Below are 14,578 nucleotides of genomic sequence, written 5' to 3'. Positions count from 1 at the left end.
TATTTCTTGATTTCCAATATTGTTTGTTACTGTGATATTTTTTAATTATTTATATTAATATTTAATAGAAATAACAATATCAGTATTTAATATCAATTATATTTGAATATATATATATATATATATATATACTGTATATAATTTTTATTTGGCATATTTATGTCAGATTCCTCATCTTTGTAGGTTTTTAAAAAATAATCAGAAAATATTTCTGACAATAATGGGAAATAAATTATGAAAAAATAAATTTATCATACGAAATGACAAAACATATTTTATTAAAATCATGCTTGCCATGCAACAAACAAATATAAATCATCAATAATCATTGCATTACCACAACTCAGAAGAAAAACACAAACAACAGTAAAAGGTAATATTTGTAACAAAAATATTATCTTTATCTATGGCTTGTAATCCAGTTATATTTTGTTGTGCTTGATTTTATGAGGTTATTAAACTTGATAAACTAAAAAACTAAACTAAAAAAGCTAAACTAAAATATATTGTCATTAAAGATAAAAGATGTAATTCATAAAAGGTCAGAATGTGTGTAGTGTAACTTTAATAAGCTTATTGCTCAGAATTTAGCAATGGATTGCTCTTAATATAATTCAATTTCCAAACAATTAACACAGAGATTTAATAAATAGACTTCATTATCAATTCTGGAATTTGAAATATTTGCATTAGTCAGTCTGAATACTAGCATTAACGTGGAATTCCCTTCAAAAAGTGCAAGAAGATTTCATAATCTTCAGTTGTTTTTATGACAGTGATGCTAGTTACCGTTAGCAGTTTGTCCATTGTGCTCCCGTGATGCTAACAGCAGCAGTAACTATGATATTCTAGTGAAAACTAAACATGATACATTTGCATAAGAGGTATTAGAGATATTCTTGATAAATGGTGGCTTATAAAAAATACTATAAAATAATAAAGCTAACTCAGGTGTTTGCAGTTTTGGTTGTCTACATTATATCAGTTTCTGTATACTCCAAATATATCAATGCACAGCTACATATGAGATGTAACAAAAATAAATGTTTCACATGACTATATAAAATAACCTTTCACACTAACTGCATTTTCACATGGGTCCCTTTTCAAAACAGTAAAGGATCGGTCGCACTAACTGCTGCTCAGCAAAATTTCGCATGCGAAATCCAGTCGTTTCAATCAAAATCTGCACAATCTGGAATTTGTGTGAATTGGCCGTGTTGACCAACAGAAACCTGCTTAGTTTGAAAGTGAGTTCTGTGTGAGCGGTGCCTCGTTCTACACTATTGACAGTAGACAATGGACCTTTTCTAAAAAGTCCTAAACAGTAATGCTACATGTGTTACATGACAGGAAGTGATGCGCACACAGAGAGGATGATCAGTTGTGGAGTGTTTCTCTCATTTTGCTGGTGATCTTGTCTCGTAGCTCACAGTGTCTGATCAGATCTCTGACCTCCAGAGGAAGTGAACTGCTCCACACCGTCAGAACTGAATCCTCAGCGGGGACTATCACAAACACATTTGAAGGGCTCATATCATGCAGAAGCAAATGTTCCTTGTTCTTTTGAGATTCATGCAAGAATGAGCTGTATGATTCTAAGGGTCAGAGGAAGAGTGTCTTTGCCACACAATTTGATACTAAAATTACAAGTGGACTTCAGAAAAAAAAAAAAAAAAAATTTAACTAAATTAATTCATAAGAAAATTAGAATAATGTAAATGAAATAATAATAAAAAAAAAAAAAGATGTTATAACTTCTTTGAAATTCAATCTATATGTATCTATAATGTTCTTACCTTGCGTTTTGATTTGGTCTTGTGGCATTCGTTGCCGTCTACCCAATACTAGAATAACATTGTTTCGGTTTAGTGTGTCTGCAAAAGAATATAAACAAAAATAAGCAATAAATATTTCTGTATGTAGTGAGTTAAAACACTTGTAACTCAATGTAATACAAACAAAATCCACAAAACTTTATATATCCCTTGTGAAAAAGAAGTCCACTTTAGCATACTTTCAAAAAAAAAAAAAAAACTTTTTACAAAATAATATACTTAAAAAGAATAATTATGTGAATGTAATGTTTTCAGACACTTAATTGCATGTTAATTGAAATTAAATGAAAATGCATTATAGTGTAAATTTATATCAAATGTATGGAAGCCCGTTTCTGACACTGAATAAAAAAATAAAAAAAGGTTATTGTGACTTTTTATCTCACAATTCTGATATAAACTCGCAATTCTGATAAATAAGTCACAATTTCAAGATTTAAACTCGTAATTCTGAGAAAAAAGTCAGAATTGTGAGTTTATATCTCGCAGTTCTGACTTTATTTCTCAGAATTGCGAATTTATGTCTCACAATTATGACTTTATAACTTGCAATTGCGAGTTTATATCTCGCAATTCTGAGAAAAAAGTCAGAATTTCGAGAAAAAAAAAATTATGAGATAAAAAGTCGCAATTACCTTTTTTATTTTTTATTCAGTGGCGGAAACGGGCTTCCATATAAATGCAATTAGCTGAACTTTAGAATGCTTTTTGACCCACAGTAGGACTTTTTTTTTTTTTTTTTTTTAAATATAGCCATCTTAAACATAACGTTATTGTCATTTCTATCGAAACAATTTAGTACATTTAAAATATTTTAAATATAATATTGAATATCACACTGCCGTTCAAATTATAATCAAGTATTTTACATGTGCTTAAGTATGTTAGTCAACACATCAACATAAGTGTACTTCTTTCTTCAAAGCACAACAGAGGATTATTAAAACATAATTATTTAAAATGTACTGGTAAAAAGTAAAATTTTTCATTTGACGAGTGTGTTAAGAAACATAGCCATGAACGTGTATAGTCATAGTCATGACATAGTCTCTTTTTTTCAAGAGATGCCAAACTATTTACCAACTAATCCTAAGTAAGATCACACTTATTAAGAATTTTTTGTGTAATTAGATTAAAGAGAGACAGGAAACAGGAACTGTACCTAACAGCACAGAGCCCATGCAGCGTAAGGAGTGGCAGTGAGGGCTGATGGTCTGAAGTAACTGACAGCTGGAGACTTCCACCAACAGGATGTGTCCTGCTTTCATCCCAATCCACAGAGTACCACTGTGCTGGACCAACAGAGCTTTAACAATCGCCGAAGATGGCACCATTTGTCTAGACTGGTCCTCACTCTGGGCTTTGGGCTTTTTGGTGGAACTTAATCTGTTGTGGACACATAAATCGAAACGGGTTTGGAAGTTAGGGTCAACATGTGGTCAACCGATACTTAGTATTGTCTGAAATGTGAAGATTCTCTGATTTCATAAAACATACAAAGTACAAAAAATTGAGGATTCCAAATTATTAAATTTGGAATGTTTGGAATTAAATTTTAATAAATTCCAAATTATTAAAATTTAATCTGGCCACAAATGTGACATTTCATACAGAATGTTCATTGTCATTTCAGTCAAACTCCCATAACAACTGAACTTCAGATGTGTTTCACATGATCAGTGTCACTGCATGTTGACATGAGGCAAATCTGAGACCTTTCATGAAGTCTGGTGGACATCCGTCATAATCGGATGGTTATTTTCCGAACCAACAACATTTAAAGTTTTGTTTTAGCACAATGGTTGATTGACAGGCAAGTCAGCGGTCTTTAATTGATCTCCAGGACACACCAGATTAGTGTTAACACTACACATGTGTTTCTGACTTCAGATGTAGTGTGAGTGATCTTGCCACAAAACATTTTGGACACTACTTGTATTTAGTGCTGACAACTTGTGATCAGACAATCAGAAATGGATGTTAATAACAGGTGTAAATGGGTCAAAAGTGTTTGAGTGAGTTGTTCATGTGTGCCACTTCACCTGAGTAACTGTGCGCAGTCAATGAGGTTCACCATCCTCTCAGTCTTCTTATCCCAGACCTCCACAGTGTGGCCACCCCTTTTACTTACATACACATGTTTGTCCACCGCTAACCGTGATATACAAGGATCACTGCTGATTCGACCATGTTGCCTAAAAAAACAAATAAACATGCTTAAGAACTGAACATCACCAAGAAATTCTTTGTAAAAGGCTGTTTAACAGACATGCAAACCACATTTTTTATGTGACATTTAAGCAAATCCAAAATTATCCATCCTGATCTTACTAATCTTGTCTTCTGCCTTTGACATGGAGAATCACCAGAATCTCCAGTCTACTCTCTCTGATCTGGACATCACTGAACATCGCATTCCTGAGTATTACTTCATGGGCAAATTACAATCAGCAAACCACTGGGGGTGCCTCAGGGTTCTGTGTTTGGCCCCTTACTATTCTTAATTTATACAATCTCACTAGGCCCAATCATAAAGGACATGGCTTTTCTAATCTGTGCAGATGATAATCAGCTCTATCTATCCTTTATATCTGAGCTAATCAGGCTGGATGACTCCACAATATGAACATGCATCTCTTCCTGCCTCTCAGAACTGATGCTAGAATGCTTAACATAAATGGAGTTATTTTAGTGCCAAGTACACTACATGATTGACCACAAGTATGTAGACACCCACTTCTAATTGTCAAGTATAGCTATTTCAGATAGACACATTACTAGTATGTACATAAAATCAAGCATATGACCATGCAATCACATTAGACAAACATTTTTAGAAGAATGGTGAATGGTGCTTTTCTGTTGTGACGTGTCCAAAGTGAGTTTGGCATGGAGAAACCTGACGAGTCTGCTCAAAGACCACACCTGAACCTGAACATGTCTGGGAATTTGAAAGCCAAATGGGTGCCATGGCCCTAAGGGCTCTGAGAATGGGAGCAAATTCTTACATGTTTTACCGTAGAACCGTTGGGAGGCCCAACATCCTGTTAACACCCATTGTTTTGTTGAAATGAAACAAGCACATATTGGACCGGTATTTTTGGTGTCCACATACCTTTGGCAATGTAGTGTACGGTATACATCAGGGTCAGATATTCCCTTTTGCATTAAGGGGCAACATTTGAATTGATTTCCAGGAACTTTTTATTTTTGTAAGGGCAATTTTTATATTCACTCTATTAAATGTATCTGTACTGTATTTTATGTTAAATACTTAAACGTAACCAATTACTTTATTCAATCAGAACACTAAAGTGTTACCAATAAAATTTGTATTAAAAAAAATAAATAATCTGACATGGCATTTATGTTTATTTACACAGATTACTTTTGCATAATGTGTCAAAATATGACAAAAATAATTAAAAGTCGATTATTGCTCTTGATATTGTTTTAATGATTATTAATGTTGATTAATTAAATACAAAATTGTTTTTGTGTGTGGGGAAACAGCACATCATAGTTTGGCTACACAGACACAATCAATGAAGCTGTATCTGCACTTATTTGGTTTATGATGAGACAATTCAGAAGAGTGAAGAATTAAAGGGGTCATATGATGTTGCTAAAAAGAACATTCGAGAATAAAAGTTACGCCTTCTTTCTTTGCGTGAACATTTGGGCGGTGTTATGCAAATCTTCCCACATCGTGACGTAGACATGTGGGGGCGTGTTAGAACGAGCCGTTTTAGGTAGGCGTGGTTGACTCTTAACTTTTATAAAGAATATATCTCTGGATTTGAGACTTTAGTCTTTGTAATTTTACAGATCTTCTTTATGCACCAAGAGCTTGTAACACTTCAAAGAGAAAGGAAAAATTTAAATCGCATCATATGACCCCTTTAAGTTAGTGAAAAAAACTTTTCCATTTTCAGTGGATTTATTAATTACTGGTGACTAATCTAAACACCACTATTTGGCCATTGCATTCATAAGTTCAACAGAAATGTATGTTGGTTATAATGTTCAATGCCGCAAAGAACATGTAAAAAGAAATTGCGAGCAGATCTAAATGTAATGCTGCACTCAACACTTTTCATTCATTTTCACATTTCACTTACATCTAGAAAGTGTAATAGTGTTAACATTTGTGTTAAGCATTCTAGCAACAAGGCTGAGAGGCAGGAAGAGATATGTGTTAATTTTGTGGAGTCATCCTGATGAATCCACAATATAAGCTCAGGTCTGAAGGACAGGTAGAGCTGATTTTCATGTGCACAGATAAGAAAAGCCATGTCCTTTGAGACTGTATAACTAAGGATAGTATGGGGCCAAACATAGAACCCTGAGGCACCCCCAGTATATTTAATTGCGCATAATTGCGATCTTGAATTTGTCAAGATAAGACCCCTGTTAATTTTATGATCCTGTATAGAGTATATTTATCTTTAGCAGAAAAAGTAAGTTAAAAATTAAGCTGTTTTCCACAAGAATACCTGAACCTAATGGTCATTTGTTTTACACTGACAGATGTAGTTATGCTTTTCTTTAGCAGGGTTAGCATTACTCACGGGAACAGCTGTTTGGGTTTGGTGTCTATGCTTCTATTGATGTCATATCCCACTGTGAGTGAGATCACCCTGCTGCCACAGGCCGCCCACAGTCCTCTGCGCTCCTGAGGGTGACTGGACGGACCGAGACACATCAGAGGAGTGTTCACATCACCAACCTGCAGCGTTTTCACTGGACCACCATTCTTCACCTACAGTCATAAAACATCAGATATGTCAGGCGTCTGACATAGCTTGCAGCATGCTAGAACTGCAGTTAAAAAGTTTGGGGTGGGTAAGATTTTTTTAAATATATTTATGAAAGAAGTCTCTTATGATCACCTAGGCTGTATTTATTTGATAAAAAATACAGTAAAATGGTTATATTATTATAATGTTCAAAAGAACAGCATTTATTTGAAATAGCAAAAATAAAATAGAAACAGAAGTCTTTATAAATTTACTGTCACTTTCAATTAGTTGAATGCATCCTTTTTAAATAAAAAAATATTAATTTCTTTCCAAAAAAATCTTACTGATCCCACATTTTTGAACGGTAGTGTATGCAATCAATTATAGTGCTAAACAATTATAGTTCAGAATTCATTGTCAATTAAAAAAAGCATTCTCAGATGATTCTCCAGTAAATCTTGGACTATTTCAAAGTTCAATTGTATTATACTGTGCATATTGAAATAATTATTCAAATGATAAATTAACGATTAAAAAAGCTATACCTTCAAGGCTGAATCTTCATAAATGACCAATGATCCATCTGCTGTCCCGACCAAAAGGTAATTCTTTAAGTATCTGAAAAATTGAAACATCATTCTCTCATCTAAACGTAGATCATCCAAGAAGCCATTCCACTTTTTATTCAAAAAATTTAGATGTAATCACCTGTGGTGAAGGTCAGTGTGAAAGTAGAGTGATGTCACAGAGTCCTTCACACTCTTCAGACAGTGCAGAACCTCTGCTTTTATTGTGTCCACGATGAAGAGTGAACCTGACTGTGTACCAGCGACTAACCAGTCACTGCATGACCCCGGAGCTCTGATGATCACCATGCAGAGGACTGGACTGCTGTCAATCTCCTAAAAGAGGGCGGGAACACTGTTAACTGGACTGTTAAATATACAGCAGTCAACGAGTTAATTCTTCAAGGATTGTGGGTGAACTGGTTGGCATGTAACTGAAAACTATTATATGCTGAACACTGAAATGAGGATCATATAATCATATTTGTTTAGATGAAATAGCATTTAACAAGAAAAGAGTGTATATACAGTAAAATACATACCTGGCTCAAGCTTCCCCCTGTCTCCAGATCCAGTGATGTCACACAGCCTAATTTCTGGCTGCAACTGCCACCTCCAATCCACACACAGGTATTTTTACCTCCGTCTGCACCTCCGCTGGCACCGGAGACAGTGAAACACTCGCCAGGCAAACTCATCGATGTCAGCTCTCGCATCAGACAAAGCATCTCTACAGAATTCAGACGATCAAACAGCTAGAACATACACAGAGATATTTATGTACTCAAATGTTTTCACAGAAGTTCAGAAGTGATTCTTTCTAAGATGTAATAAGTTTATAAGAATCAGTTACAATCAGTTGTAATCAGTCTAACCTGAGCAGACGTAGGCCTGTCCTGTGGGTTTTCTCTCAAACAGTCCCTCATCATGGAATAAAATATCAATAATATACATTAATATTTTTTTTTTTTAATCTTACAGTTAAATTGATACTTGTAATTAATATAATAACATACTATAATATTAAACAATATATACCAAAAGTGACAGTAATAATATATATATTTCAAATAAATGCTTTCCTTTTGAACTTTCTATTAATCAGAATCCTGGAAAAAAAGTATCACCTGCTTCCTCAAAAATATTAAGGTTTTCAACTGTGATAATAATCAGAAATATTTCTTAAAGCAGCAAATCAGTATATTAGAATGATATCTGAAAGATCATCTGACACTGAAGACTGGAGTAATGATGCTGAAAATTCAGCTTTGATCACAGGAATAAATTATATTTTTAAATATATTAAAATATAAAATGTTTATTTTAAATATTTTTTTCCAATTTTACTAATTATATATACAGTATTTTTGATTAAATAAACACAGCCTTGGTGAACATAAGAGACTTCTTTGAAAAAAAAAAAAATCTTACAGACCCCAAACTTTTGAATGGTACAGTAGTGTATGTATAAACATTAGTGCTGTCAATCGATATAAAAAAATAATTTAAAAAAACTAATTAATCACACATTTCTTTCTGAAATTGCGATTAATCCCACCTAACATTAAAGTTTTTAAAAATACTTTTACATTGCAATAATTTCACATTCAATCTTCAAATTAATGTACAAACAACATAAAGACAGTATATTTTTAATATTTGTATAATGGCATCTTTTTTATGACTGAAGGCAAGTATCCCTGATACTAATACTGATGTCTCTATGAAATAGTTTTTTTTCCTAATATTTAACCATTGACTATAGCCATTCAACACTACAGCATAATTGAGAGCTATCAATTTGAACATTTATTAGACTACTTAAAATAACTTCTAATTTATGTGAACTTTAAACAATCTACACATAATCCATTATAATAAATGTCATATTTAGCTACATGTGCCCTTCAGCAAGTAGGAAATATACAGAAATTGAAATTGAAGTTATCAAACTCTAAATTATAAATTAAATATTGATGAATCCTCTTTTTTCTTTTGTTGTTTGATAAACAGACATCACAGCAGCTGGTTATTAGGTTTTTTTGGCTGCTATTACTTTAAGAGCTGCTGCTGCTGAACATGATGCAGATCTGACACACATCTCTTTACCTTTTCTGACCCACCTCAGCTCTTAAAGTCTCTACTGATGAGTTGACGAGTTGAATGGGGTGTCTTAGATGAGGGAGACAGTGCTGCTGCGCCAGGACAGTTTGAAAACCACTGCATTTCAGAGACATGTCCTTAAATGTGACTCATATATAACAAATACTTACATGCACGCAGTTTTAAGGCAGCTTTAATTGCCTTTTTGGTAACTTCATGACTTAACTGATGACATCACCACAACACTGCATGTTCGTCGTTTCTTTCGCGCTTTGATATGAAATGATACAGGCTACAGCGAGCACCGCCGCATTTGTGCGTGCAATACAACGAGCATGCGGTATGAGCGCAGTTGCTTTTCCACGCTCGTTTGACTCGCGCCTGGTGCTGAGGTGAAGTTGGAACGCGTGACTGAAAAGTAGGGCTGTGCAAAAAATCGAATGCGATTTTCATGCGCATCTCGTCAGTAAAACCGCTTCTGTGATTAGTAGTAAATCTCCAGCATGTGCTTGCAGATGGAGCGGCATTTACTACACAGAGCCGTAGTTCACTGACAAGCTACGCAAAATCGTGTTCATAATCGGCAATGAATCGCCTGCGATTTTGCGTAGCTTGTCAGTGAACTACGGCTCTGTGTAGTAAATGCCGCTCCGTCTGAAAGCACGTGCTGGAGATTTACTACTAATCTCTCCCATTTTATGTGGTCATAAAGACGTTCTGTGTCTAAATAAATGCAATTCTTGTCAAGAAAAAAAAAAGAGACAGAAGCAGCAGTAGTGAGTGAGGTGGCCAAACCTAGCTCCGCCCCTGCGTTAATTGCGCTAATTTTGACAGCACTAATAAACATCAAAATAAACAAAAGAAGCATGTTACCTGGTAGTTTACCCTGCACAGCCACCTCATCAAACTCACTGGGAAACTTCATTCCATCAGATATCCGCTCGCCGTAGGTCAAAAGGTCATACAGCAGCAGACCAAACGAATATACATCTGCCTGGACGTTATAGATGACATTACCTCGGGCGACCTCCGGGGCTCTAAAACCTGTGTGTGGAAGACACAATATTAAAATATATAAAGTAAACATCCTCTGTTTCATAGAGGATTATGGGAAAGTTAGAGGTACCTGGTGTTCCTTCTGAGCTGCGGACGCCCATACTGCAGCAGTACTGCGCTATGCCAAAGTCTGTGATTTTAGCGATGACCTCAGCATCCGTCTTCAGGTTAAACAACAGAACGTTGTGCGGCTTCAGATCTCGGTAGATAATCATAGAAGAGTGCAAATAGCTGCTTGAATACAAAACATGTTGTAGATGCTGTCCTACAGCTTAAACCTGTATTGAACCCAGCATGTTTACTTAAATGTGATTTCTTTAAAGCTTTTGTGTGTTGTGTAGCTAGCGTACCCACCTGAGACCATCCGCCACATGCAGTGCTATCCTGTGCTGTAGTTTGCGGCTGAGACTGCTATTTTCACGCTCAAAAAGCGAGTCCAGAGAGCCATATGGGGCGAGTTCCATCACAAGAATGTGTGGGTTACAACCGGCAGCCAAAAGCCCCACCAGACTGAGGTGACACAGTCTGCCAAGAACCGCCAGTTCCTGGAGACAAAGAATTTTAAGGCAAATACACCAATCATGTACTAACGCTGGTACTTGGACACCACTTGCTCATGTCCTAACCAAGTGAAAGACTTGCCGGGGTTATTTTTCTATTGCATAACTCACCTGTCGTTCCAGCCGATGAACATAAAGTGTAGATGCATGTTTATTGAAAATCTTAACAGCAACTTCCTCATTCTTGTACACAGCTTTATATACAGAGCCAAAGCCTCCATCTCCTTCATTAAAAAAATCTGTTAGTTTATACTTGCATTACTTTGTTGACATTCACTGTCAGTAACATATGTGAGATAAGATGTAATAATTTATTAATGTACTAACCCAACATATACTCCATTGAGAGCTCCATCTCCAGTTGCTCTGGATCCAGTATGGTGCTGGTTGGCTGGTCACACAGTACCAGGTCTGGAGAGATCTGAGAGATGGGCAGAGTACAGCTGGGGTCCTCTGGGTTCACCAGCAAACCATCTTACAGACAAGCAACCAGTCAGTACACTACAGGTTCTGCACAATTTTTATACACCAGGTTATCAAGAAAGGAGTTATATTTCTGAATGTGAACAGAATGGATAGAGACCTGCATTGATTTTGGAGAGAAGATCTTCCAGCAGCATCTTTTGGCATTTGTTTCCATCACTGAAGCTGTACAGAGCCCATTTCTTAAGCAGTGTCTCTCCGCTGCCATGGACATCAGTGACGAGGAGGCCTGGAAACCATTCCTCCAGCAGAGAGTCAATGTGATCCACCACCTGCCCAAACAACACACAACCTACACACAGGACAGGCAATGTTATCAACACGATGTCATCAACACAATACCATCAAAAAGAACATCATAACCACCACATCATCTTCAACAAAGCATTATCATCACAATCACATCAGCATCACCACCACCAGGACATCACACTGCCACTATAACAATCATCTGTCCATCACCACAATCATCATTACTATCATCAATTCAAATGTATCACTATCACCATCACCACAATCATCATTGCTATAACTGAATCAAAATAATCACTATCACCATCACATCACATCATCATCACTGACATTATCACAATCACCACAACCACAATCATCATTACTATGAATGAATCAAATGCATCACTAATCACCATCACAACACAACAATCATCCTCACCACAATAATCATTAATATCACTGAATCAAATTAATCACTATTGTCATCACTACCACCATCACATCACATTAATCATCATCACTGACATTATCACAATCATCACCGCCACAATCATCATTACTATCACTGAATCAAATGCATCACTATCACCATCACTATCATCATCATAATCATCACATCACATTATCAACATCACCAACACTATCACAATCATCATTACTATCACTGAATCAAATGCATCACTATCACCATCATAATCATCACATCACAATCATCATTACTATCACTGAATCAAATGCATCACTATCACCATCACTATCATCATCGTAATCATCACATCACATTATCAACATCACCAACACTATCACAATCATCATTACTATCACTGAATCAAATGCATCACTATCACCATCACTATCATCATCATAATCATCACATCACATTATCAACATCACTATCATCATCATAATCATCATTACTATCACTGAATCAAATGCATCACTATCACCATCACTATCATCATCATCACATCACATTATCAACATCACCAACACTATCGCAATCACAATCATCATTACTATCATTGAATTAAATGCATCACTATCACCATCATTATCATCATAATCACATCACATTATCAATATCACCAACACTATCACATTCACAATCATCATTACTATAACCGAATCAAATGCATCTCTATCACCATCACTATCATCATCATAATCATCACACCACATTATCAACATCACCAACACTATCACAATTACAATCATCATTACTATAACTGAATCAAATGCATCACTATCACCATCACTGTCATCATCATAATCATCACATTATCAACATCAACACTATCACAATCACAATCATCATTACCAGAGGCGTGCCCCCTCAGATTTTTGAGCCAAGTGGATTTTGAATGCAGCTTCCAAAAGACAAAAAAAGCACTGCGCATTATAACCAATCACACACGATGCTGTTGAGCTTATGAATGAAATGACCAATCAGAGGAGTTCAGATGAGTCATCGCTAAAATGACAGTGTTTTCTTCACTCACTCACTGACTGAATACCTCTCTCCTGGCGAATTCTCTCATCAGAAACAACAACATGCAAATGTGTGTACGAATCTGTAAGATATTAATTTCATAGTGTGAAAGTGTTATGATTAGTAGCCTAACTTGCAATGTTTTTATTCACATTAACTTTCAATGTTAAATTCACATTAAATATAAAGTCAGTTGAATTAAAAATATGTTATGGCATGACACCCATATCTGTTAATTAATTAAACAGTTTTTATGCATAGTTAATAGACTACATTATTAGGTTACTTTGACCATCGCCCACTATAGATCAACATAATCTATAAAGGTGAGAATCAAGATATTTCATGATATAGTTAATGCGTTTGGGAATGTTTCGAATAAACAGGAAAAAATAAATAAAACGTGCTGTTGTGGCTGCTGTGTGTCACATGACGACTCCCCCAACTCGTGCCCCCTCAAAAATAATGAGTGCATGACGCCCCTGATCATTACTATCACTGAATCAAATACATCACTATCACCATGACTATCATCATCATAATCATCACATCACATTATCAACATTAGGGCTGGGACGATAAATCAATGCAGAATCGATTCGTGGATCGATTCTGAGCTTAGATTTTAACAGCAGATGGCGCTCTAATCTAGTTTTTATCCGCACACTCAAATGCTCATGAAGAAGAGTACTAAAGAGCGCTTGTGCGTTCGGCTGAGTCATGTAACGTTAATTTCACCTCAGCTCAGAATGCTTTTATGACGCGAGATTAATGTAAACACAGCCCACTGTGAACACCCTTGTAATTCACTTCAACCTTTTCGAATTTTATGAATGATTATTTTAGGTTAAAGTGTGTGTAAGGATTTGGAAACAAGCAGCGTACGGCTGTTCCCTTTCGATTCGGTCACTATTGCTATGGGGAATTACCCTTTGCTCCAAATACTACTGAAGCCTTATTGAATCATGCCACTGAAACTGGCCAATGGTGTTCAAGCGTGCGAAATATGAGGGGATCCCACTCTATATAAAACAGCGCTTGTACGTCATCTATTCAGAATCTTTTTCTTCAGCCAAACTTCTACGAGAAGCAAGAAGCCTATCAACTAGACTACTCACCGTGATCTACACGCTGCAGCGGACACGCCTTCTCTTCCCCTGCTGTGTTCCGGTGAGCTTCGGAAACAAGGATGACTCGCGATTGCCTCTCCTGCGCAGAGCCAATCGAACTCTCTGATGGCCACAAGTCGTGCGTCTTCTGCCTGGGTTGCGCACACGCAGAGGCAGCGCTTGGGGGGTCGAACTGCCCCCACTGCGGAGATATGAGCCTCTGGACTCTCAAGCTCCGTGTGGCCATCGTCCAAGGCGATGTACTCACCCAACTAGCCCTGCCGCGCTCTTCCTCTGCAGCCTCTTTCGAGTCAAGGAGGAAAGTGCCGCAAGCTTCTGATGCGGATCTGTCAGGGTCTGGTGACGAGCCCGCGCCGGCTCAGTGCCCACGCGCTCCT

At 36.4% G+C, this 14,578-nt stretch overlaps 1 protein-coding gene across 1 annotated transcript in view; it reads right to left on the bottom strand.

The window, feature by feature from the left end:
• Positions 1-532: 532 nt before the first annotated feature.
• Positions 533-14,578, bottom strand: part of lrrk2 (leucine-rich repeat kinase 2) — a 46,712-nt gene continuing 32,666 nt past the window's right edge. Inside the window, exons 35-50 of the mRNA XM_016496028.1 lie at positions 11,449-11,640; positions 11,193-11,339; positions 10,977-11,089; positions 10,660-10,850; positions 10,376-10,536; positions 10,123-10,293; positions 9,585-9,660; positions 8,022-8,067; positions 7,689-7,901; positions 7,289-7,482; positions 7,126-7,198; positions 6,410-6,600; positions 3,881-4,033; positions 3,001-3,224; positions 1,800-1,877; positions 533-1,508 (exon numbers count right to left, since the gene is read on the bottom strand). Coding sequence (XP_016351514.1) covers positions 1,381-1,508; positions 1,800-1,877; positions 3,001-3,224; positions 3,881-4,033; positions 6,410-6,600; positions 7,126-7,198; positions 7,289-7,482; positions 7,689-7,901; positions 8,022-8,067; positions 9,585-9,660; positions 10,123-10,293; positions 10,376-10,536; positions 10,660-10,850; positions 10,977-11,089; positions 11,193-11,339; positions 11,449-11,640 — 2,351 coding nt within the window. The 3' untranslated portion in view covers positions 533-1,380. The remainder of the gene's footprint in view (positions 1,509-1,799; positions 1,878-3,000; positions 3,225-3,880; positions 4,034-6,409; positions 6,601-7,125; positions 7,199-7,288; positions 7,483-7,688; positions 7,902-8,021; positions 8,068-9,584; positions 9,661-10,122; positions 10,294-10,375; positions 10,537-10,659; positions 10,851-10,976; positions 11,090-11,192; positions 11,340-11,448; positions 11,641-14,578) is intronic.

The sequence above is a fragment of the Sinocyclocheilus anshuiensis genome, unplaced genomic scaffold, assembly GCF_001515605.1.
Source record: "Sinocyclocheilus anshuiensis isolate Anshui unplaced genomic scaffold, SAMN03320099.WGS_v1.1 scaffold626, whole genome shotgun sequence".
In the NCBI taxonomy this organism is placed as follows: Eukaryota; Metazoa; Chordata; class Actinopteri; order Cypriniformes; family Cyprinidae; genus Sinocyclocheilus; species Sinocyclocheilus anshuiensis.
This window is presented reverse-complemented; position numbering and strand designations above follow the sequence as displayed.